General features: G+C 38.0%; 1 protein-coding gene across 2 annotated transcripts; it reads left to right on the forward strand.

Annotated features, from left to right (window-relative positions):
• Positions 1-1,123: 1,123 nt before the first annotated feature.
• On the forward strand, positions 1,124-18,455 carry LOC108670189 (serine/threonine-protein phosphatase 6 regulatory ankyrin repeat subunit C). 2 transcript variants are annotated; one of them, XM_018157656.2, is made up of 15 exons: positions 3,075-3,227; positions 4,462-4,658; positions 5,902-6,062; positions 6,620-6,732; positions 7,794-7,876; positions 8,036-8,166; positions 9,219-9,354; positions 9,678-9,823; positions 10,414-10,590; positions 11,473-11,611; positions 13,971-14,182; positions 14,946-15,150; positions 15,569-15,759; positions 16,171-16,255; positions 16,330-18,455. In XM_018157656.2, the coding sequence occupies exons 1-15, from the start codon at positions 3,161-3,163 to the stop codon at positions 16,387-16,389; spliced, it is 2,103 nt and encodes a 700-aa protein (XP_018013145.1). In that variant the 5' UTR covers positions 3,075-3,160; the 3' UTR covers positions 16,390-18,455. The 2 variants fall into 2 exon arrangements, with proteins under 2 accessions (XP_018013146.1, XP_018013145.1); XM_018157657.2 differs by lacking the exons at positions 3,075-3,227; positions 16,330-18,455 and adding an exon at positions 1,124-1,369 and having other exon boundaries at positions 16,171-16,323.
• Positions 18,456-19,640: the final 1,185 nt, after the last annotated feature.

Here is a 19,640-nt window from a genome sequence, read left to right on the forward strand (position 1 = left end):
TTAAAGACCTACGGCGACGCATTATCGGCAAAATTTCCGCCTTCAGAAGATCTTGCCGACACATTTAGATTGAAATTCTTGCATTTAATATATTTCTCAGTCTTCAGCCAACTATTTAGAAAAAAAAGTAAAATTAGTTATTTGGGGTAACACGTGCATGCAACCTTGTAATAAGTTCGTGGCTTGTAAATAGTTCGTCATTACTCAGCGTAAATGGCTTTTCATTAAAAATTACCTGGCAACGCATCTTTAAAATGGCCGGCGACGCTTTGGGCTTAAAAATCCATATATTGCCGATGCTGCATCCACCCTCTGCATAGTGGGTTTGCCACTATGTTCAAATGCGTGCAAACACTTTGCAAATAATGAGAATAGCCTAATCTATAGATACAGATTTAATTTAAAGAAAACTTTGGACCTAAATATTGTTAAAAAATGTTCATTTAAAATAAAATATTTTTTAAATTGCTCTATGCCAAAACTAGAGAATGCACACACATGCAGTTTGTTGCGTTAGACGTGCCTTTTCAGGCTCAGCAGCTATAAAATTGGCCAAGAAAACAGAAAAGCAAAAGAAACGGCCAGACAGAGGCTCAGAGCCAGTTTGGTGGGGATTGCATCCTGCTATGCTGAGTGCTATCCTGGTTAGTGGTTACGTCTGCCTGCAGGTTAGGGAAAAATGTTAGGAATTATGAAAACCATGTTGTCTGATATTTTACTCTTGAGTCTTGACCATGCCACCATGGTAGTTGTAAAATGAGCCTGTATTGCAGCAGTCAGCATAGTTATTAGCTAAGACGACAAGAGAGAAGATATAAATATAGTTAGTATTTATAACAATTGTTTTATTCTAAATTCAGATGTTATTCAATGTTTCGATTCTATTCATCAATTCCGTGAGAAGTGCCAAGAACTTCAACCGAATCCGTGCGAATCCTTTTTTGGGCAATTCTGTTAGTAATGTACTGCTTCACTTGAAAGTTATCAAATTAAGTTGCATTAGATTAAGAAGGTGTGCAAATTTATGCATTCGAAAACAATTCCATGTCCCTGAAAAGAAACGTAAAAAGACGAATAGTGCTAATGTTAAATAATTTTTTCAACAGATTATGCTGATAGATTTTAGTTTTTTAAGTCAGCTCTGAGCTCTTACTATCAATTAAAGATTTTAAACCTAACTGATAATGAACATAATTTATAATGATTATTATTATCTTTATATAATATTCCAACTATGATAGAAACTTGTATACAAAGGTTAATTTTCATTTATTTTGGACAAAATTAATTCATTCAAATTTTGAAGTGAAAGCTTTCCCTGGAAAGTTAAATTCAAAAGATCAAGCTTGACTTCTTAACTAGCCTACTGGTAAGTTTTGATGTCATAAGTGCTAAGAATTTCTTGGATTAAGTTGTGAAATGGCAAGCAATATATCTACCTTTAGACGTAGAGTAGCAATTAAAGCTTTCCCACCATTTTTGTAACTGCAGTATTCCCATTAGATTAATAACTTCTTATCTAATTGTTAACAAATGTAGGTACATTATTAGGCCCCGAGATTCCAAATACAGGGTGCGGCGTGGGAACTTACTCTTTTAAAAAAATCACAAAGTAAAAAGTATTAAAGATAGCGTTTTAATTCTTTCTTTTTTACAAAGAGCTACATTTAAAGTTTCGTTGGGTTTACTTACAAGTTTAATTCTTGAATATTACATCTTGTAGGTGACCTCCATGCTGTTCAATACATTTTGTCAGACGAGATCACGCGCGCTCCTCTCTCGACCACTGCATGGTCGCAACTGAACTGAGTGGACGAAAAACTTCATAGCCCGCGCACCATATTGCGCATGGCGCCACCTTCCTAGGACTAATGGCCGCCACGTGGCGCGCAATTCAAATAAGTAAGTTCCCGCGCCGCACCCTGTATATTGAAAATTTATCACTTTTGAGCCACAAGATTTCAGTAGTAAGTATAAAAATTTCAATCTAGGCTGTGAACAACTCGTACTCCAGTCTCTTAAATATGCAGAATGTGGTAATCCCATTTACATTGTTCCCCATGACATGCACAATTGGTGCAAGATGTTTAAAATATGAATTCAAAAATTCAGCTGACATTTTCCAAAGCATGTCTTGCATTACTTGCTCAATTACTACTGCCTTTTTTTTTGAAGAAATTTCTGTGCTTTGGAACCATGCATACTGTAAAGTCACTAACATAAGGTAGTCCAGCAAAAAACATGCACATATCAAGCTTCATGCTTATTTTTAGTGATACTCGGTTATTCTTTACATTCGTATACATTATTATTTACAAATAATAATACCTTGGTTTACTTGTACCTATTTGAAGTTGTAAGCCTTAGCATTGACTTTTAGTGACCCAAAACATGCTTTAGGATACTATATGATAATTATCAATTTGACTAGTCCAGGCAAGCATATGATATTAAAAAAGCTATCATTTCTCCATTGATGATGAATTTGTTCATTTTCCAACTTGGTTTGAATGTGATAGTTTCATATGTGCTCATTCTTATGCCATTTATGTGCTATTGTCCTGCGTTCTAACTAGGTAATCTTGTTACACTTGAGAGGCTTCAAGTTCAGTTGTCACTGCAGTGACCTTGCAAGCAGTTCAGCAAGCACTGGTAGCATCTGCATTCTATGGCAGACATGTTTACCAGATGTTGCATTCCATATGGCAGTTGAAACAGTAACATATGCAACACTTCATAAAATTATTCTGATTGTTTCTAAAAGCATAAGCAAATTTTAGCTCAATTGTTGCTGGTTAATAAATATTGTCTCTTTCTGTTACCATTTTGAATCCTAAATTTAATCATTGTCTTTTGGTTTTGTTTTTGTTAAGTTGGTAAAGTTAAGTGATTGAAATTTGAATACTTTACCAAATTTTTTATTAATTCATGAATGCTTGAATAGTTTTTTTGTTCAAAGCCTTAATTCATTCCTTCAAAGCCTTAATTTATTAGAATGCATATGATTTTTTTCATTGATTTTCAGTTATTTCAGAAGTAAAGTAATATTTTACTATTTTGATTTATCTTAAAATTTGATTTTAATTTTGTTTCAGTTTAGTATTTGCAAAAGTGACCATTAGGACATAACTTTGTTCTCTCTGAGCTAATCATTAGCTGCATGGGATCATGCTTGTGCGAATCTCAGTACTGCAAACGGAAGAAATATGTTTGCCGAAGATACTACAGTGAGTTGAGTTCTGTTATTGTCCCAATATCTCCATCAAGATTTATTCACTTATTTTGCTAGTGTATATTAGTGTATTTGAGAACTTCTGCAAAAAGTATGCATTCAATTTTTTAATGCTCAATTTCTTTTCCTTAAGCCAAGGATTGATTGTGTACAAATGTTAGGAAATAGGCTGACAAAATAGTTATTGGGTATCATGAAAATTCTTTCAAAATTTATTCATTATCAGCTTGAAAGATTGAACTGAGGGTAAAAACTCAATATGCATGCAATGTTAAAGTGCCCCTGTTTATTGCTAATTTAGGCAATGATTAAGTATACTGGTATTTTGAATTTCAAAATTTTGTACTGTCTGATTCTAAACCATATAGGTCTTTCCTTTGTAAAGGTTCAAGAAATGAATATCAATATAACTAATACAGTATTGCATTTTTTGCATCATTTGAGATTCCTGATTCCAAGTTACAATTTCTCAAAAAGTAAAAGATTTTTGTTACTTTATCTGTTATTACAAAATCATGATTGAAAATTCATTTCACTTTGCTTTATTTTCTGTGGCTTTCTATTATTTTTCTTTGTAGAAAATTCATGTTCAAAGTATTCTATGTATGTAGATTGAGCAGTGCATACCAATGTTATCGAATTTGTAGCAAATTATGGTCTGATATACCATACAGTGGGGGGAAATAAATATTCGTACACTTGAAAAATCGTATTTTAATGTATGTAAGTACACAAACTGAACAGGAGAAGTGATTTATATTATGTATAGAGGCGCATTGTATTCAAAAATAGCATCAATAGAAATTAAATCTCAATGCAACAAAAATTAATGCAACATGTTATTTAATTTCTTTTGATAGTGTTTTTGAATACTATGCGTCTCTATACATAATTTAAATCACTTTTCCTGTTAAGTTTGTGTACTTACATACATTAAAATACGATTTTTCAAGTGTACGAATATTTATTTCCCCCCACTGTATATACAATTGTTATTACCGTATTTTTCATGTTCCAGTTTATTTTCCGTTCATGTATTTTATATTCCTGCCCTATATTATGCTAGTTTTTAGTTTATTCAATGTACAAATTTTCAATATTTTTCAGAATTGAATGCAACATGTGAAAAAATTAATGCATATTTTTTCATGATAATACGTTTATTTCTCATAAATGACATTTGGATCTGTGTTGTGAGAAGTGTAAGCTAAAGAGTGTTGAATTTTCAGGATGGGGACGAGGAGTCATCATGGGTGGGATGCTCTCATCCTTTTTCCAGTCAAGTACAGCACTGCTGACCTCCAGCAACCACCGAGCTGTGTCAGAGAACACTAAGAAAAACATCAGAACAGTTTTTGATGCCTTGAGGGCCAACCCAAGAGTGACAGTGGCAAGACTTGAGGGGCTTCTTTCAACAATACCAAAGGTATGACAATCTTGCTCTTCTAACATGGAAAAATTTTGTTTGAGATTTTTATACTATGCAAAAAGAGGATTTTCTTAAGAAGCATCTCTATTATGTTATTTAAGAAGTTAACAACCAGCCCAGTTATGCTAGGTATGTTATTTAGGAAGTTAACTACCTTCTCAATCCCCAGCTACACAGACCTAACCATTTGGTTCCAGACGCCATTAATAACAAATTTTCTTCACTCTTCTAAGGCCCCTGGTTACAAGTTGTTTTATCATTTCTGTAGATATTTGAATTATTGATTTCCTCTTTATTTTTGTTGACATTTAATCACAATGCTGATCTTATAACATCTGTAAAATTCTGTAAGGGTATCAATGAGGCTAAACGGCATCAGTCGAACCAGTGTGTAATAATGGAAGCATCACATAATAACTTTAATGAAATATAAACGAATTGACAACTCGACTTAGGAACAAGGCAAGATCCGATGAAGGAGTGCAGTTAGCCAACGGGAGAATCCCAGATGGCTGACGGTACAGTTATGGAAGACTGACGGTAGAGTTACGGACAACTGACACTAGAGTTACAGACAATTGGAGGTAGAGCTACGGACGACTGGAGGTAGAGTTACGGACGACTGGCACTAGAGTTACGGACGACTGGCACTAGAGTTACGGACGACTGGCACTAGAGTTACGGACAACTGGAAGTAGCCCACACTACTGGTTCACAGATGGCGGGTAGAGGCACAGACGAATGGTGGTTCCATAGGCCTACTTGGTAACACGGCTGTGATAGTCTTGCTGTTAACTCGGGTCACTGATGTGTCAGATAGTAGATAGTCTCCCCAACCGGAACTGGAATGGACACAAGAGAGATCAGCATGGCCCCTTAAATGTTTCAAAGGTACAGAACATAATAATCACAGGCAAGACAAGTGAAGAGATTTCCCATCAAGACAACACTTTCAGTTACTAACCTATGGCGCTGGCGGCCAGAGCAAGCGTGGCTGATGGCCGGCTAATGAACACAGACTATGACTGCAGATGCAAATATTACTCTAGGGTTAGCTAGAAATGGCTTGATCCTTACAAATTCATTGACATTTGGGTTTAATTTCTTTAAATCATCTGCTGCTAATGTGCAAGTAAAGTAATAAGTCTTAGGAATCAATCAATGAGATATATTAAATTTAGCTATAGGGACAAATTTGCTTGAGCAATCGACTGCATGCTGCCATGTGCTATATTTTCAGAATGAAAATGTTCTCTACGTTTACAACGAGGAAGGCTACAACCTCCTGCAGAAGGTGGTTGGCATTAACAATGTGGAGATGGTGCGCTGGGTACTCACCCGTAATGTGGATGTCAACAGAGGGGTCTGCTCTCTCCCTCTGCACATCGCCTGTCTCAGAGGGTCTGTGTTTATATTTACAGAAAATTAATATTCATATTTTTCTGAAAGTTTTAATGATATGTTTTATTTTTGTAAAGACTTTGATATGCTTTACGGCACATATGGGGTAAAGCATATCCAAGTATGCTACGTGCACTTGGCACATTGCTTTATATAATTAGACACAATTGAAGTATATCTGTTGTTGCCTTGACATATGAAGGATGCCTGCAATAAAGTTTTATTCAAGGCCTGTCTAACTTTCTTTATTAGCAGCATAATTTGCCTGTCAGTGGTCTTGGTAAATTGGACTTTTTTTGCAGCATTCTTTTGTAATTAATGTAATAGGTTCAGTAGAAACTATTGCATTTTACTGATGTTATTGATACTCACGTGAGTTCAGTATACCGACTGCAATATTATGTTGAACTAAATGCAAGAACTGGGAAGAATGAGCTTTTCCAATGTTATTAAATAAATACGGTAGTCTTGAGGAAAACTTGTGTTTTAACAAGTAAAGTAAATTCTGCATTATTTTTGTTTTCTTTTTTGGTAATCAAAGTGCCCCATTGCTGCAGGTTTGAGGAGAGCGTCGAGGTGCTGCTGAGAGCTGGAGCTCGTACGGACGTCGAGGCTCGCATGTGCTGGCCAGGACCTCACAATCAGAACTGTGAACAGCGCGCCAAATATAGTGAGTACAGTGAGCTGTGGCTCCTATCTTTTGTCCGGTTGATACAAGAAGCTTCATGTGATGTCAAGTATAGTGAGTACAGTGAGCTATGGCTATTATCTTTTGTCCGGTTGATACAAGAAGCTTCATGTGATGTCAAGTATAGTGAGTACAGTGAGCTGTGGCTCCTATCATTCGTCTGTTTGATACGAGAAGCTTCATGTGATGTCTAGTATAGTACAGTGAGCTTGCATCATCGCTCGTTTGTTCGTTTGTTCTATACTCGTACAAGAAGCTGGTGGGAAGTCATGTACATTGGGATTGCTTTATGGTTTGTTCGATCGTTCTATACAAGAAGCTCGATATAGTTCATGGAGTTTCCTGGTTTGATTATTCACTTCTCGGCCAGTGTTCAAGTAAAGAAATGGGGAGGCAAAAATGCAGAAAGTCTTGTAGCTTTTAATTTAAATGGTCAACTACATATTTACATTCTTCGTTATTCATGTTCATGTACTGTATATTTTATATCTTTATCGTCCATAAATATTACGAAAATATTATTATCATATTATTAACACTAATTGTCACGTATTCGCTAGTAAAACGATTTTAATGACATGGTCAGACGGGAGCCAAATAGTTTTTTTTTGTGGCAACATTTTGTGGGGCGGAGGATACAGGCCATATGAGCTGCAGCCACCAGCACAGCATAGGGCGTCGCCAATTAACGTTTATGTTTCATTTTCTCTACTCGTTGTATTGCCTTTGGGTTTTAATCACTGCTCTTACAAGAACAATAAAGGAGAAAACCACGTTCGTTTTGTTAACTGCCTCGGCAACACAGTCCTATACGTGAAACGCCTTGGACACTAATTAAATCCTGTACAAGTTGTTGATTACTATAAATGCAAAAAAAAAAACGATGAAAATTTAATAGGGTATTTTATTTTAAACTTTAAGATTAATTCTGGGATCAATTTGGACAGAAAATACGATTCCAAATTACCTGTACAATATAATACAGTATACAATAGGGATACATAACAGGTATAACTAATAACATGACCAAATTTGTTCTACAGGCGCTCCAGACGTGGCTCCACAATGTGACCGGTCCAGTGACAAGTTTAAAAACGCTATATATTATGCCATTGATGGTGACCAGGTATGATTATTACTTTCTCATCATGAAAATAATTAAAAATACTGAGATCATTTCCCGTTTTAATTCTTAAAATTATTGACAAAATAACTATTTCGAACGTTGAACAATGAACATATTTTCAGCAGTTTTCAGAAGCTGAACCTGTTCACTTCTTTGTAGGTGAACATCCTTAGCTTGCTGACGCAGCAGAACGACGAGCGCTGGCTGCCGTGGCACCAGAAGACGCCGCTGCTGCACCTCGCCTGCGAGCGCGGCGCCTGGAACTGCGTCAGGCATCTCACTGCCGAGCGGTCAGTGCTGCTCATGGCAGGTCATTGTGCAGTTCATGGCTGAGATGTAATCTTTATATCAATATACAGTCCTATTTTTTAGTATTAAGACCGGCATTTTTATAAGATGCAATCTTTATCTCAATGTATAGTCCTATTTTTTAGTATTAAGACAGGCATTTTTATAAGATGCAATCTTTATCTCAATGTATAGTCCTAACTTTTAGTATTAAGACAGGCATGTTTACTTCTGACCGAAATCTGCTTTGTAGGTCGGTAACAGTTGACTGCTCAAACGAATACATTTTTTTCTGACAGCACAACTGGTGTTGTTCCTTCAATAAACTTTAATCTTACATTTTTTTTTCTTTGATTGCGCACGGTTTCTTGCATAAATTTGTTTAAATGGAATTTAATACAAAATATAAAAAAGTTGATAATCAAGAATACGTTTAAATTGTATTTGCGCTTCATCCAGGATCGGCATTGTATGGTCTTTTTATTGTGTTGATTGAGAATCTCTGAGGGAAGTCTTCTGACGCGTGTCTTTGCTCATAAAATTACATTGAGGCTGTGACTAGGGCGTTTAAACCAACCACAGAGATTCTGGAATCTGACTTTAAATTTGTGTTGAAATTGGGATACTTAAATGAATATTTTGTTGGGATAGCCCAACAAAATATATGATATATGACGATACGATACGATATATGACGCTTTTGTATTGAAATTGGGATAGGCGTCTTGACCCTTCATACTCCATCGAGCTAGTAAACTTTTGTCCTTGTGTCTATTATTTTGAATATAGGTAGGTGTTGCCTAAGATGAAGACATATATATTGAAATTAGGTGTCCTGCGTAAGCGTTTGATACTCATACTAGCATAGTCATCCCAGGCGTGCGTTGCATATGCACATATGATAATAATATTTTTATATTTATCAGTGATACTTGTTTCTTTTGTCACATAGAATGTATTCAGGAGACATAGTTGATGTCTCCTGAGTAGGTACATTAAACACCCAGACTTACATTAGACACCCAGACTTACATGACAATCCTATTTATACCAGGCCAGATGAGATCAACCAGTGTTGTGACGAGAACTACCCCATCCACCAGGCAGCGCTGCACCACATCAAGTTCCTCGAGCTCCTCATAAGCATGGGGGCTGATACCTCCGTCAGAACCTCCACGCAGCAGATGACTGTGAGCTCTAGATAACTACATTATTTCCATTTTAGCGATTTTTTCATTTATGGAAAAATGCACTATTGTGCTCGTCATGTCCGTCCGTCCGTCCGTCTGTCTGTCCGTCCGTGACTTCGCGTTTTCGTCGACGAGAAAATGCGCTCTCTGTCACTCACTGCAGTGAGTACTGAGTTATATTTTTAGCGCATTTTCTCATTTATGAAAAAAAGATGCTATTGTGTTCGTCATGTCCGTCCGTCCGTGACTTCACATTTTCGTCGACGAGAAAATGCGCTCTCTGTCGCTCACTGCAGTGAGTACTGAGTTATAATTTTTCCTAGGTACTTCACGTTGTTTTTCTCCTGGGCAAGAAGAGTGCCGATGACACGCTGGAGACGGTGAAGTTATTGTTGCAACACGGCCTCAAGGAACACATCAACACTCCTGACTCCCTGGGCAACACGCCTCTACACGCACTCTTTGTCAGGTATATACTGCTTTCATTATTTGTCTTGAAGTTGAATGTAGCCACGATGCAATAAGTAAAAATGTAAATAACTTCTTAAAAATACTTTTGCTTCTTGTTAATGATAATAGAATTTAATTGTAACATGTGTTTTCTAGCTTTCCAATTGACAAAATTTTTAATTTTTTTTTCTTGAATCACTGCGATGCGTAACTCGAGTTTCGCCGACCTTAACTTGACTTGACTTAACTTAACTCCTCCTTAACTTAACTCCTCCTTAATTTGAGCTGCCACTTAACTTGACTTAATTTAAATTTTCTAGAGAAAAAAAAACAGCTTTGGTTAGGAACGAGTTTGTGCGGCTCCAATATCGCGATGATATAAGTAATACTTCCTGACTACTGCTCTATTCAATTCTTTCTAATGTCTTACTCTTACTTGTCACGTTTACTTATAGGTACGTTTCAATGGCTTTACCATCCCTTGCTTTTTCGAGGATCAAAGTCAAAAGTAGATCACGTTTAAAGTACTATGAGAAAGTGGTTTACTTTTGTGAAAATTTAATATTAATATTGAATATTGGATACTGAAATTGATATTATACTTATCAGATATGCATTGGAAGAGGGCCGTTATGGATACAACCAGGACCCGCCGCCCTGGAACAAGTGGGAGCTGCTGCACATCGTGCGGTATCTGCTGCAGCACGGCGCCCGCGCCAGCATTAATCAGCCCGGCAACTCTGCCCTCGCCAGCGTCCTCAGACATGTCAAAGACTGGGAGTTCAGGTTAGCAGGCAAAACTAGATCTCTGCGGCAACAGTTTAGTGACCTTATATGAGCTCTAATGTTTGCTCGGGACTACTGCACTAAAAATTGTTTGCATTGATAAAAATCTCGTCAAACCTTGGCAACTTCTTCTTTGTGAATGAGAAACGGTTACTTTGTCAACAACTTGAATGTGCGTATAGCAACCATTTCTTAAGCCATACGACGAGACACGCACAAAGTTTAGGCTAACTAACAATTCGTTTGGCATACTGAAAGTTCTTTCCATTTTGAATTACATCGTAAATCTTAACAACAAAAACTCTATGTAACCATGTGATTGCGACCATAGTTTGAATGTGCCGGCGGCCGTTCGTAGACACATACATTTTGTTATCAGTACGTAGTTCACAGTGTAGGCAATATGTGATGAATGTTTGCCTGCTGGGTACTTTGAATACATGGATGGATGGCAAGGAGATAGGTGAAGTGACTGTTTAGTGTCCATACTTACAGTACTTCATGTGAATCCGAGGAAGATGAGATGTCCTAGGCCGATAAATTCAGGCTACGTAGGTTTGCTACCGCAACTGTGAAGCACCAAGTTAATGTGATGCTCTTGATGGCGGCCTTTAGTTTCCATAAAGGCTAGGCTGAGGTTTGATCAAACCGGATCCTTCTATACGTATTTGCCGACATCTCGTGTGGCTTACTATTACTAAAATATAATATAAATATTACTACCAAAATATAATCTGACTTCTCAGATTATATTTTGGTTCCTACTCATTGATGACTTAGAAAAATTCTGACAGTTTTTTTTCCATCTACATGTAGAAGTAAATAGTGTTAATTCCCTAACTTCGTGAAATTAGCGATATTGAAATGTTTTTGTTCCCGCAGGTACGAGCTGCTCGACATGCTGCTTGCGAATGGAGGCAACCCCAACCTTGTGGGCCGCGACGGTTCAGTGCCGCTGATGGTGTGCCTGGTGCCGCTCATCAACAAGGACCCCTTGCATCACTTCACGCACACCATGAAGGTTGGTGTACTCCATTCTTGGACAACTGAGAAATTCAACTACTGTCTGTACCATATACGCTATCTGGAACATCTATGTACATCGTGATTCACGGAAATTTCCTTATTTTCTCCGATTTCCGATCAGGAACCCGTCCTGAAGGACGAATACGGAACCGAGTACCGAATGCTCGTTGAGTAGCGATAATGGAACGGCCATTAGAAAAGTACGCCTCGACAGCAAACGCACGCTGCTCACTTGTCCAATGCATAGTGGCAATTGACTCGGCGACACGCAAAACTTCATGACCTTGCCCTTCATATGAAATGCTTTCCGCCCTTTTCCTACATTATTTGGCTGCTTGGCGCGAAATACAAAACAGGAAGTTTCCGTGAATGATCTTGTACCAAATGGCCTTCTGTTTGTTGTAGTTAGAATGAGATTGGTATCGGTACAAAATACAAATTCTGCGGCCCTTCCTGATGGTCGGTGATTTCAACACGCGCCTATGAGTAATAATATGCGAATGACCAAAGCAGTCGAAGCACGAAACAATTGCTGATAAATTCCGACTTATTCATTGTAACTACAGGCGATGACATGTAGGTACACATAGTCGGGCACTAATCAGCCATTGACCTTGGCCTTTGCTCTTCGGTGGGTGCTGATGGACGATGGTTGCGATTTCTTCCCGATAAAAAAGACAGTGATGCTGCTACACGAACCACACAGCACAATATATATTAAAATGACTGACTGGCAGACTTGAGAGAGTATTACTGGCATGAAGGAACTACGAGACGAGATGAAACGTTTGCAAGCGCCCTCAGATGGGCTGCGAGCATAGCGAGCCCGTGGCCATAAGATAGAACTATCCATCACTGATGCTTTTGATGGGATGATGACTGCCCATGCGCCAACTTGGATAGGAAACTGGCTTTGTGCTTGTGCTAGCGCTCCTGCATTACGGCAGACAAAATTGCATTGGCTCAAGAAATATGGCCCAGATCATCCATGGCCCAGAATATTAACGACATAGCCAGGAAGAAGCAGCGTTACATAAAAACTCTTAACACCAACCCTACCAAAGGATGGATGGTTCGCAAGATGGCGACGAGTCTACAAAAAAGAAGAGAGACTTGGTAACAGCCAGTCAAGGGTGAAGGTGAACGGTGCAATTGTGGCAGAACCTTTCATTTGTAGGAAGATAATGGAGAGCATAGTCAGGGGACAGATTAGTAAAATAACTGGAAAACGCAACAGCTCCTTGAACTACCTTATTGTTCGTAAACAGTGTAATTCTGTAATTGTACTAACAATCCACGCTGTTAAATTCCTCGTCTCAACATGGGACTGACAGATCCAGTGGCATCGATGTCCGTTTTAGCTTCTCTTTGTGAGTACTGCTTCGGTCATGGGAGACCTGACCGATTAATTCAGTGCCGTTATTACTGAGAGTACTCAGAGCTAAGACAGGCTGCATAACTACCTTTAACCAATACGCAAGTCATCCAACTCTAGACATGCTGTACCCAATCCACAACGCAGTTACGAGGATCTGTATCCGAGCATCACGAATAACATCCATCATTAGTCTATGCACAAAGAGCACATACAACGGCTCTATCTCCTCCGAGCGCCTCTCAGCTTCTAGCCCGTCACAAGCAACTACTTTCAACTCGAACATTACTCAGTGTTATGACTGAAGACCAACAAAATTTATTCACATGCAACATTCCGTCATCTGAAGACTGCATAACGCTGTTGACAGCTCCATAGGTCCACCAAATGCCAGTGATACCTGTGAGTGACGTTTGAAGGGACTCTCACCTCATGCATCGCCATCAAAGCTTTCTGTCCCGTCCCGAACACAATTTCTTAGGACCACTTATAGCGATTATTATGGCTTAAGAGGAGTTTCTTCCATTTCATCTTGTCATTAGTTTTTGAACGTGCTACGGGGAAGAGCATAGTACGTTGATATGTATGCATTAACATCTAATGTCTCTGTGTTGACAAATGTTGAACTACCAGACTTGGTTCGCCACTGTCGAGAATTTGAAAAATTTTTTCCTGACGGATTATTTCCGTCATCCGGTGAGGATTTCTGTCGTGGTGAGCGTGTGTGTTATGTGTCTATCTTGTTGAGAGCTTTCATTGTATTATTCGCGTCATTAATGAACTCATTTTTATTCGCGACCTGTGGCATACTAATCACTCAGTTCATTTTATTCATAACTTCTGTATGACTCAAATCTAATTGTTAATTTCATACTTCCAGTTGATAATTTTTAATAGTTTTATCCGAAAAAAAGATCATTCTGATCTTTCCTTCATACTTTCACGGTTCTCTGAAAAATCTTACAATTCTATGTTCCAGATCTTCTATTTGAATTGCGTTCGGATTTTGTGCAAGAACGGTGCGAACCCGAACTGTAGTTCTCGCTCTAACCTGACGCCGCTGCACGTGCTCATGTTCACGGCGAGTGAGAACATCGCGCTCAGCAGAGAGGATATGAAGGCGGGGGCGTTCTCTTTCATCCAGCAGCTGCTGGTGATTATGCTGCAGCACGGCCTGGATCCCAACGTTCGGTGAGATTTGCTTACTTCCTTATTGCCTCTCGTGTGGGTAGAAATCATTTTTGCTATAGAAAATGTAAAATTAGTATTGCGTAAAAATAATGTAGTACCGGTATTGCGTAGAAATAATGTAGTACCGGTATTGCGTAGAAATAATGTAGTATTGCGTAGAAATAATTTTCACGTTGTAACAAGAAGTAATATGTAGTTGAGAGGTATAATCTCACATGACATTTTTTGCAGCTCTGGGCATTCAAGTTGCAAGTTGCAATTAATGCATTTATTTTACCTAGAGACCATATTTTGAAAATTATATATTATTTACAATCAAACTGCGAATCTTAACTAAATGTTGCAATATATGTAATCATAATCAAGTTACTGATATTACTAGCCGAAATTGCGTAAATATATTCAATTACAAGTGTCTGCTTTTCTACTTCAATTTCGGTTTTAACGATTAAACCGCTGGTGAATGACAATTTTATGTAAGACACGACTGAGGAGAAGGGATTGGTGATTAGCTAAGGAATCTTAGCTTAGAACTATTAGCTAAGTTCAGCCGTTTGTGTGCCATTTTAGCGCTTGCTGAGGCGCTAATTTGAGTTACCATTTGTGATCATTTGCAGGGAAATGGGCTAACAGTTTGCTCCTCGAAACAAATCCGCCAGGCTTGGTCTGTTTCAAGTTGAAAAATTTAATTCATGAAGCATTATTGCTCTTCTTTCTTGTAACGATTAACAAGTTTTGTCATAAATATACGTTATGCGTACAGATTCAGTGAACGGAGCCAGCATATCCTGTTAGCCCTCATGGACATGGTCCAGAACGCGCGGTCTCCCACTGACCTTGTATACGTGCACGAGCTGACAGCCACGCTACTGCAGTACGGCGCTAACCCCAACATTTGCATCAGCTCAACTGAACCCATCATCTGCCACTCACAGTCGTCTGTGTTCCTCAAGCGCAGTGCTAATCAGGTCAGTGCCACTCAGCTCTACTGAACCCATTATCTGCCACTCACAGTCGTCTGTGTTCCTCAAGCGCAGTGCTAATCAGGTCAGTGCCACTCAGCTCTACTGAACCCATCATTTGTCACTCACAGTCGTCTGTGTTCCTCTAGCCAGGTCAGTGCCACTGTATTTGTCAGAGGCAGCGCTCGCAGTGCTACGTCCGAAACACATACTAAGATACTATGCCTCTAATGTTGGAAAAATGTGTTCGGTGGAAGATTTACGAGTGAGGTAACAGTTCTTAAATATTTCATTGGTAATTGAAGAGATGATGCAGGTGATTACACTCTGATCTCGCCGGTTCAGAACTTCATAAATGTCTTAACAACTAGTCATAAGTCAATATTTTGTTCTTTAATGAAATCAATAACTATTTTTTGTTCAGGTGCTTTACTACTACGTCCAGTTGCTAGTTCGCAAAGAAGAATTATTGAAAGACGCCGAGCAAAGGTTTGCTCGTTTGCTGTACCTGTACTACTACAGCATGAACCACGTACCTCTCTACCAGTGTCTTAAAATACTTCATAGACAAACTACCTTGCTGCCAATGAAACAACCTCTCGCTAATATATTGGGGTGAGTCTTATAAGTTTCCTTGATCAATTGTTCCCTCTAACGATGCAGTAGCAATATCAACCTTATGTTTACAGATGCACTAATCGTCTACATTGATTTTTGCATCTCATGACCTAGTCAATCGAGTTAAACGTAAGTTGACAGCGGGTTAATTAACAGTGCCCCTTGTAAAAGCTGTCAATTCCAATGTTTTAATTTATTGCAAGACTTTTCTGAACATGCATGTCACTTGTATTAATTCATTGATGTTGATGTTTGCATTTATTTATTTTGCCAGGGAGCAGTTGTTCGTATACATTATTGATTTATTAAAAAACTAATATTGTTCTCAGATTAATAATTAAGGGATATGTGTCCTGTGTGCTAACGAGGAAGGTTGATTTTGATGCTATGATAATATTTTATGTTTAGGGAGCTGTACACGAAGCCACGATCCCTGAAGCAGATCTGCCGCGTGGTGATCTACAACTCCCTGGGCAGAAGAGCGGCGCCTCTGGTTCCTAAACTGCCGCTGCCTCCGCGACTCAAGGATTACATCATCAACCTTGAGGCCTGAGAGCGGCGCCTCTGGTTCCTAAACTGCCGCTGCCCCCGCGACTCAAGGATTACATCATCAACCTTGAGGCCTGAGAGCGGCACATCTGCCTTCACAAATTAATGTGCCTGCGACCCGGCAATTGGCCTTGTCATGTGGCTATTGCAAATTTGCTTACCGGGCAGTCTAGCTCATCATTTGCAATTTGTCTTTCGTCCTTGAAGGGAAAATTTATTATTCATATTACGTTTCCAATTTGCCTTATAATAATCTATTTCTACGTTGAAAGCTAGCTGCTTCTTCTTATTGAAATTTATAATTAATTTCAAATTACACTATTTATTACTTAGTCTTTATTTTCCTTTCAAATTTATTTGTTTTAAGCTCCTTGACTTTCACTGTAATTCTTATTTTTGACTGAAGACATTTATATTATATTGACGACGCAGGAAATATTGTTTGAATACACTCTTCTCCACTTGGGTGATGTCTGTCTAAGTCAGCTCAGTCATTGTAGCTTTAAACTGACGCCGCCTCTCTAGTTCAACATAGATACTTCTTCCTGCCCTAAACCTGTTAGTGTTGCTTGTGTAGAAATTGACTCTATTTAAATTCTTGAACTACAGGACAATCTTAACCATTTCTGGGAATTTATTTCCATATGATGCATAGAGTCTTGCGAGATGTGCACTTGAGCTTATGGTATTGATTCTTTGAATGTATTGCCCTGCTCGTGGTATGAATTTTTGAACGCAAAAATATAATGTTCTTGGTGTCGTTGTTGGGGCAGTTACTCGTACGCTATCACGCCTGTCTTCGCTCCGGCTCAGACTTCGGATACGATGTCTTGGTGTGATGTCTGTTCACTACTAAATACGATCATTTTTCTTCATGCAATTTCATGGAGTTGAGCGAGAAAGCTTCTTGTTAACCTTAATTGTAGATCATGGGCAATTGTTTCTTCTTTATATCATACGAATTCGCGAAGAGCACTTCTTTAGATTATTTTTGCGTGTATTCCGTTCTGTTGCTAAAACGGAACTATATCAACTTAATTTTAAGAACAAATATCCACTCTTGTTTAATATGCTCACACTGTTTGTTGTAAATGATCTAAGATCATAGACAATTCTGTATCATAATATACCTATACAATATCTAGACTGGTAAGCTCTGAGTGACTCTGTAATGCAGATATCGTTTTCCTTGCCATATCGGAAAGTTATTATTTGAAAGTGGAAATAGCAGAAAAATTTATATTATTTAGTTAAAATCTATCCTGTTGAATGTTAATGTTAGATACTAGAGTTATAGATTTCGCAAAACAATGTTTGAGTTACGCCATCATTATGCTGTGCTGAGCTAAACCGCTAGAGTTTTTGGGCATTTTTCTTTAGTGTAATAAATTCCATTATTGTCCAGCGTCTATCACAAGGTGAATATGCACCATTTAACATGTCTTTTCGATTTCAAAAAGAATTTTCTCCGCCTACATTGTTCATAATTTTCGCGTTCCACCTTCGTTCCTTTAATGACTAGATGTTTGGAATTCATTTGCATTGAGTTGAATAACCGTTCTATCATCAATGTTAAAAAGATTGTTTTCTGCCACGAACGGTTTAACTAAATTCTTTAAATGCTTCTTCTGTTCTACAGAGCGACGGCAATTAACATATGTTTTGGGACCTGCACGGTGTTTAAACTGTCATAAATTACAATAAATCGTGGATGTTGAGTAAAATTAAGTTACCTTAGTCGGAGAAATACGTGATAATCAATAGCCATCGTGATAGTGCTAGCGGTTATGGATTGCAATGACCTTCTAGTCTTTCTCTTATTCTCGCTGTAGTTTATGGTTACCTATAATTTGCTGATCATAGTTAGCCGGCACACCTTGTACAAAACTTTTTCTCTGTGGATGAGGTGAGCATATAAGCACAGTGTGTATTTTGTTTACTATATTCATGTTGAATCTCATAAAATATGCGTGGAAATGAAGTCCTGCTGTTTTGAACGTATTGTTTTTACGCACTTCATTATGAACAAGGCATTGTACACTTCTCTTCGCGAGACTTTACGGAGAGTTGTGGAGTTACCGCGTGTATGGTTCTTTATTTTAGTTATTATTAGAATATTTCATTGAGAAATTATTTTTTCTCATTGTGTTCTTCATGTCTCTGCTTCTGTCATTGTTTGTATTCTCCATGTCTCTGCTTCTGTCATTGTTTGTGTTCTCCATGTCTCTGCTTCTGTCATTGTTTGTGTTCTCCATGTCTCTGCTTCTGTCATTGTTTGTGTTCTCCATGTCTCTGCTTCGGTCATTGTTTGTGTTCTCCTTCTCTCTGTTTCTGTCATTGTTTGTGCTCTCCATGTCTGCTTCTCTCATTGTTTGTGATCTCCTTGTCTCTGCTTCTGATCGGTCTTTCGCTTAATTCTGTCTTTCCGTTTTTTTATCTAGAAAATGATAAGAATCAATCATATTTCAGGGTAATAAATTTCCTGTTACAATTATTTTCTAATTTCGCTCAGCCTTTTTAGTCGTTCCCTAAATGAAATTTATTGAGCTTTTCAAATTTTGTTTTGTTTTTAATTTGAGGTGCAATTCGCTTCCTGAAGTAGTGGTTTTGCAACTAATTTTTACTCTATTATTTGCAAGTTAACTTGAACTACTCCAAAAAGTTCCTGATTTGTGATTTATAAATTTATTATCAGAATTTTAGATAATTATTGACTTGTCATCAATTTGGGCTGATATTACTTCTTTACTTAAAATTATATATTATCATTAAATTCAACTAATGAATCTGGAATGCACTTTATTGTGTGGCTTCTTATTACAGCCGTCTACGCTTATACATTTCCCTCAGTTATTGGTAGCCCGGAGCTAGTTATCAGAACAATTCCAGGTGTCTTGATTGTTGCTGGAGCATTTCATTTCTTGTTTCTGGGCTGCGCCATTTAGAGATTAGATGCTTTTGTGTATATGATGGAGTACCAGATTTTACTTGTTACTTGTGTATTAAACTTTAATTTGTTCTGCGATCTGAGATTATTTACAGATTTAAGTCTCCTACAACTGTAGAGATTATTTTATTTGTTTGATTAACCCTCAGAATTCCCTCGAGGAAGATTGCATCACGACTCGTGTGTGGAAATTAGAAACTCGTCTCGAAAGTTCCCTTGACCTTTACGAGGAAATGTTAAACTGAGTTCCTGTGCAAACAATTGTAACTATGTGACAGTGATAAGGACTTAATTTGAGAAATATTTTACTGAATCTATCCGGAAAATAGCCATGCGACTATTTCCTGGACTGAATTGATGGGATTTTGTGCGATTTTAGAGT

The sequence above is a fragment of the Hyalella azteca genome, unplaced genomic scaffold (genome assembly GCF_000764305.2).
Source record: "Hyalella azteca isolate HAZT.00-mixed unplaced genomic scaffold, Hazt_2.0.2 contig6160, whole genome shotgun sequence".
Lineage (NCBI taxonomy): Eukaryota > Metazoa > Arthropoda > Malacostraca > Amphipoda > Hyalellidae > Hyalella > Hyalella azteca.